This window comes from Pundamilia nyererei, unplaced genomic scaffold (assembly GCF_000239375.1).
Source record: "Pundamilia nyererei isolate P.nyererei 1_Seehausen unplaced genomic scaffold, PunNye1.0 scaffold00063, whole genome shotgun sequence".
NCBI lineage: Eukaryota > Metazoa > Chordata > Actinopteri > Cichliformes > Cichlidae > Pundamilia > Pundamilia nyererei.
The window spans coordinates 1472060-1478923 of NW_005187464.1; the positions used below are offsets into that span (position 1 = coordinate 1472060).

Sequence of the window (6864 nt, forward strand, 5' to 3'; positions counted from 1 at the left end):
AACATTACACCGGTATTACCGTGAACGGTATGATATGGCCCAGCCCTAGTCAGCAGCACCAAATAAAATGTACAATCACATTAGAACATTTTAATTTCATTTTCACTTGTGTAAGATTCAACAAGAGCCCGATGTTTTTAAGTTGCCAAGCAACTTAAAAACTCAAATAGCATGCAATCTAGCACACAAGCAGACTGGTAACTATATAAGTATATAGTCACAGGGTTTTTGACCGACATAGTAGTATTAGTTGTAATAGTCGCCCGAGTGCTTTCATATTTTCATGTTCTCATGCCCCTCTGTGTTGTCTTGTTAAGTCTTAGTATTCTTGTCTGGGGTTTTTTTGGTCCTGTTTTACTTTCAACGTGAGTTTTTTTTGTTTTCTGTGTTAATTTTGCTTCCTGTATGACTTCCTGTTTCCCTCTTTGTTTCCACCTCATTCTCCTCCTGCGTCTAAACCCCAGTCAGCCCTTCGTTTATGTGTGCATCTACATATTGCCCTCATACTGTGAAGAAACAATATCTTTCCATCATCTTCTGTTTGCTTACCCTAATGTCGGCACTCAGGATGAGCGGTCACAGGAAGCTGATTATCAGCTTGTTAATTTAACCAAATGGTACACATTAAAGGAGCATCTGACTAATCACAAACCGTGTAGTGTACAGCGTGACAAGCAGCTGATTTTACCAGTGAAAATGAAACTATAATATTAGAAAAATATGACGATGTTAAACATACAATACAGACAGTTCAAGTTTCAATTCTTTCAGCTGCAGCCCCGTTTATGCTAAATGATGACAGTTTGACTTAAAATCCACAAATGCAAACAGATGTCCTGTATTATATAATAATGCTTATAAACAGAAACAATTCTTTGCAACCAACAAGGAAAGTCAATGAGTCAGATTTGAGACTTTAAATGCTACTGAAAAACAGAGGGTGTGAGGGCTCTTCCAGGAATACTGATGCTATTTTCCAGAGAACTGATTGGTCAGTAGGTCGTGACTTCATGGTGCTTCTACAGTAGAAGTTACCATGGTAATACAACCCAATAAAGAAGTGATCTGTATTTGTAGTCCAGAAAACCCAGGGTTAACAATTACAGAGATAAGCCCAGATCCTGCTCTGCAGTACAGACCTCTGGCTGCACTCCTTAGATTCTTTAGTATTCCTCATATTCCTCCTTGTATCCTCCTTTTGGACTGTTTATTTTGGATTCTGGAATAAGCTACAATGAAACGGATCACCCCTCGTTAAACATTCGTTCTTCTGCTTCCCACACTTTTGGATCCTAAATCTCCTCTCAACAATCCCCATTAGGACATAGCTCCATGATAGAGTTTAATCGAATTAAATAAATAGAGTTTAATCCTGGAGATAATTCAGTTAAATAAAAGAAAACAAAGAAAATCACATTTTTTGGCTGGTTGATTAATTTAAACTGTACAGCCAAGAATTTGATTTCTATTAGCCAGCATGAGCAACTGGTCGATACTTGTTGTTAATGGGAAATATGCACGATAGTTATTATACATATGCAGTACTGATCTATTTACAGTTTGCTTTCTGGATTACCTCCATTCTCTTGATACCCCCGACTCCACGGCCTCCGTAGTATGACGCATCTACCGTGGGCCACCTCTTCTTTGGAAAACCATCTTCATCATCCTAAAGAAAAAAATAAACATACGTTATTTCTAAGAAAGGGAAATTTAGGAAGGAACTTTAAAAAAAAGAATAGAAAAAAGAAACACTCCACTTACAGAAATGTCCTCTATTACTGGTGGAGGTGCCTCATGGATGACCTGCAAACCAAAAAGACAGTGCCTGATTTTTGTTATCGCACCAAAGAGCAACAACAGGAATCATGTAATTGTGAAAATAAGCATCGCTAATTTAGTTGGGATGTAAGTTTTTCATGATCATACCACGGTGCAGCAGAGAGGCCAAAACCACCACAGCAGAGCGATGGTCAACAGGAGCAGCAGGATCAGAAGCGCGATGGCCACAAAGGTCCCGTTAGACTACAAACAAAAGGACATATTGAGGATATGTTGCTCATAGATACACTATTTATATTCATCCACTAATGAACTGCAGAACACTGTGGCAGTGGGTCGAGCGGTTTAACCTGCATAATGGTTAAACCTCTCGGTTTAACCTGCGAGATGACAAATTTCTGTGACGTTATGTCATTATGTGCAAATTCTCCTTCTAAGTCAATAAAGTTCCTCACATACTTTTAGCCATGAGGTAATGTGTGGGGATTGTTTTTGTCCCCTCCTGGTTTCCATTATACTTACACAAGCTACTGCAGTGATTGTGACAGAGCTTGATATGAAGCTCAGGCCATTATTCATGCTGACGTGGAGAGTGGCAGACCTGTAGAAAAGGTAAGAGCGTAACTAGGACTCGGTTTGCATACTTAGTGCTCATAGATGTTTACTGCAATTATAAATAACGATACAGATGAAAACACTTTCATGCTGTCAAGCTGTGTATACTGCTTACACTTTGATAAGAAGTAATGAAGCTCATTAAAGTTTCCTGCAGCAGCGATTACTTACGTTCCCTGTTTTTCCAGAACAGGAGCTGGGCACAAAAGGTAGGTATCTCTCACCACCAAAGGTCTTTTCACTGTGCAAAATGAAATAATATGAAAATTTATATTTAGCACTGCACACAGCAAAGTAAACTACACATTACGTGAGTATCCATGATGAAAGAGAAAGCTGTGAGTGATGCAAAGGAAAAATTTACTTCACTTTCCTCTTGCAGTCCTGTAACTTTAGGAGATTCAAACCTCAAAATATCTTCTTTTTTTTTTGAATTCCTGGACTTCCTGCTCTTATGGAAAATGAAGCAAATGAGGGAGGGCTGTGGTTTATTTACCCTGGCTGAGCGAGTGTCTGGAGTGTGCAAAGACAGTGCTCGTCTCTGATGAGATCCACATTCCCCTTTAGACATCTGAGATGCGTAAAGCACTATACCAGCTGATTAAAAGGAGAGGAAGAGTGCGCTGATGGCTTTTCATGAGGGCGAGGATTTACATCGCCAACAAAGAGCTGCTGTCCCCCACCCATCGTACTCCCACGCTGGCCAAAGTAAATTTAGCACAATGAAGAAAATGCTGAGGGCAATCCCTAAATGATACATTCTGCTGATCATTTAAAGGATAATTGTTGGCTGAACCGATTCACACATTTTTCTTTCTGCAAACACCAACCACGAACTGTATATAAAAGATGGCTGTTACTCCCAGCTCTGGAAAGTGAAGTATTTGCAGAAGGTCCTTGACTCTGTATTAATCCTAATAACCAGACCCCTCTGGGTATCAGAGACCACTGACAACTCTCGACAGGTAAATGATTGTATTGCTCATTTGCTTTTTAGCCCCAGTAAACATTTTCCTAATAATTTTATCTCCTCAATCATCAATCACTAGTTTCAAAACATGCTAAATAAAAAATTAAGATAAAAAATGGTTCCAGTTTCCAATTTCTTCCCCCTGACTATTCAGCTGTAAGTGGTGGTGTAAAGTTACAGAGCAGGGTCCCTGAGTGCTGAGGGGCAAAAAGCAGAAACATGCTATCCTGCAATAAAAGTATTTTACCTGCAAACTTTAAACAAACTCATTTTCTTCCTCTGTTTCCAATCTATATAAAGAGCAAAGCTAACTCCACTCTACGTTAAGAAGCTTATGTTTTAGTTCAATAAGGAGAATCTCTAATCCCTCATCTAGCTGCTTTCCTGGGTGCTTGACTGCTTGGCTATTCTTTACGTCAATTCCACTTTCTCACACTGTCAAACTGCATGCTGACATCATTGCTGTAGTCCAATCATTTTCTTTATATCTCGGTGCTCTTCTGTCCTTCTGCCTTTTGGATCTCATTTGTGCATCTGCCTTCTCTCCATAACCACTTCAGCCTGGTCACTCAGACCTCCACCCAAGCCTCTGTCTTCATCACACCAGCATCTCAACTTCAGGAAATCCTGTTCTAATTGCAATGGATTCTGTTTATTGAATTCAATAAGCATGCTTAATACTGCCAAATGATCTCTCCTGATTGAAATAGTTAAATACATCAGAGTGTCTGACTTTCTGCAACAAAGTGTGTCTTTGAAAGAATATTTCAAAGTGAGAAACTATTCATTTAGGTATAGTTATAACCCAAAAAAGTGGATTTCTGAAAACATAGCATTGCTACATCCAGATGCAAGCATCAAGATATAGTTATAACCCTCATCACTTGTGTTTTTACAGCATTAATAAAGAAGTTATAGAAGGCATCTGTTTGAGTTTGTGCACACTGACTGGGTGGAGGTGGATTTCATTGTCCAAAGCAATGACTGAATATAAACAGAAGAGTTTTAGTCTTGTTGGGGCAGAGCTCCATAATTAGCTCACACGTGTAAGATATTATACACTTCAAAATATGATTTCGCAAAAGTTTTAGCAAATAGTTACAGGCACAAAGTAAGATCAGTAAGCCTATATTCAGTCTAGTTTTGCTTTGTGTTTTGGTCTTTAGCAACTACTCATAGAAGTATTTGGCTCTGTAGCCTCATCACATTCACCAACTGGTTGCCAGTATTGCCAGTCTGCTGTTTAGCCCTCAGCATGTATCACTGCCTCAGTAACATTAGTAATTAGTCAAAACAAATCAATGAGAGAGAAAGCTGCAATGAAGCTCTATGAAAAATGAGAGGGCTGGAGAGCTGGGTAACATAATGGTGTGATGGTTTAAATAAATAAAGTCTGCATGGGAGAGGTGAAATTACAGCTAAGAATGAATTAAAATGAAAAACTTTGCAAGTGGTACTTACTCAAAGTAACAGTGTCGTTGATCCAGAAGCTGCAGAGAACTTTCTGTACATCTCGGGCATGAAGGAAACCATTTCCACTCACCACCACCTGGAAGGATTCTGAAGTGGGATTAAATTGATCATTTAATCAACTTTTGTCTTTGTGGTAAATTTGGAATACTATAGAGTGAGTTTTAGGGAGGGAAGTGCTCTCAGTAGGACTACTGGTCCATACCGATGCTACAATACTGTTATGTCATAGTATAATGTCATAATATCTGATATAGATGATGAAAACTTTTATGGGCCTAAGATGTACCTGTGTGCCAAGTTTGGTTGCTAAACTTTGATTTTAGTGATTGTCTGTGTATAATTTGGAGTATATATCAAAAGTAACGATCAAGTATAAGTAGAAAGGTGTATGTTTACATCAAGCTTTTGCATTTTGAGACAGTATTTTGAGTTCAAGTTTCTTCACCTCCTTCACAGATGCTGGAGGGCTCGACAGCTAGGATTTCAATACATGATCTCTTTAGGATCTGAAAGAGAAAATAATATCAGAAGCTTAACTTAGTGCAGGACCTTCCACTGATATAATGCGATCTTATTGTGTTTTAGTACCGAGTCTATGACGCCTTGCAGTGCTTGAAATCCATCATTCACAGGGAAGACGTGATCCTTGCTGTCAGCTATCGTTGAAAGCTGTGGAGAAATATGTCTACATGGTTAAATTGTTCTTTAGCTGACTGATTAATTGATCTTCTAACTGTTAACCCTTTAAGACCTACCATAGAACCAAGTCCGCCAGGGCTTATATCATATCATAGTTGCTATACATCAATACAACCATTATAGCCCAAATTTTAATAATATGTATGCATTACATTTATAGTAATTACATAAATTGCAAAAAAGTGCAATAAACTACAAAACAATTGAAAATCGTTTTTGTTTTTTTTAACATATATTTGTAGTTAGAGAAATTTAAGAGGCTTATCCCTCAAAACTGTAAATACAAAAAAGTTGCACAAAATAGTTTCCCACCACAGGAAATTTATTTTGAGTGTCTTCATAGTTTTATTTTTGAAATACACCAATTTTTATATAATGCAGGAAAAACGAAAATAAATATTATACTGCAAATTTGCAAAAAAACAGCACATGCATCAAAGTAAACTATTTCCAGCAGTGCAATATGAGTCCTAAGCATCCCAGAAATGACACAGAAAGTCATAAAGTCAAACATAACTTTTAAAAACACCAGTACAGGCTCGCTAGGCCCTGATGGTAAAAAACTACATTTCCGCAAAATTGCGTCACTTCCGGCTTCGGGCAGGTCATGGTGGACATGCGATAGTTCGTGCTGATGGACGTAGGAAGTGTTACAAACAGCTGATCAGATCAGCAAAGCGTGTTTCTGGAATATTGTGTTTTTGTTCCTGCAAGTGCTTTTTATGAAGTTTTTGCAAAGCTATATGTGGAAGGAAACTGTGACCTAGGACAAGCTGATGGCACAAGATGTAAGTACAACTCCTCCGGTTTCATATGCAAAAAAAATTATTGCGCTAGCTCACATGGTTGCAGTGCTACTGGGATTTAAAAATAGTTAAGCAAAACAGAGCGCGCCCGCTCCGACCGGCTTTAAAGCGTTAACTGTTAGATTTACCTGGGTTTCATTAAAGTCTTTTACTCCCACACAGTACACAGTGGCACCCAGTTGCCGTGCTCTGCCAGCCTGAGAGAAAGTGAGACATTAAACAGAATAAACAAGCTACAGTGAAATGGTGAACGCTCACTGAATCACATTAGAATTTGGTTGGGCTGAAACTTAAAAGCTCCATCAGCTATATTGTAGTTATTCTCATGTCACTGACAACTGCTGGGAACATCTGGAAGTAATGCACAAGAGGTTTCTGTTATCGACAGTATATGAAAGATGTACATAGCCACTGTGACATCACCCGTGGCTATTGCTGCAGGGAGTGCAGAATTATTAGGCAAATGAGTATTTTGTCCACATCATCCTCTTCATGCATGTTGTCTTACTCCAAGCTGTA

General features: G+C 38.6%; 1 protein-coding gene across 2 annotated transcripts in view; it reads right to left on the reverse strand.

The window, feature by feature from the left end:
• Positions 1-6864, reverse strand: part of antxr1b (ANTXR cell adhesion molecule 1b) — a 17299-nt gene that overhangs the window by 4782 nt on the left and 5653 nt on the right. For both annotated transcript variants that reach the window (XM_005735267.2, XM_005735266.1), the window contains exons 7-15: positions 6474-6542; positions 5429-5509; positions 5286-5346; positions 4829-4927; positions 2569-2638; positions 2305-2383; positions 1930-2025; positions 1765-1806; positions 1577-1669 (exon numbers count right to left, since the gene is read on the reverse strand). In XM_005735267.2, coding sequence (XP_005735324.1) covers positions 1577-1669; positions 1765-1806; positions 1930-2025; positions 2305-2383; positions 2569-2638; positions 4829-4927; positions 5286-5346; positions 5429-5509; positions 6474-6542 — 690 coding nt within the window. The remainder of the gene's footprint in view (positions 1-1576; positions 1670-1764; positions 1807-1929; positions 2026-2304; positions 2384-2568; positions 2639-4828; positions 4928-5285; positions 5347-5428; positions 5510-6473; positions 6543-6864) is intronic.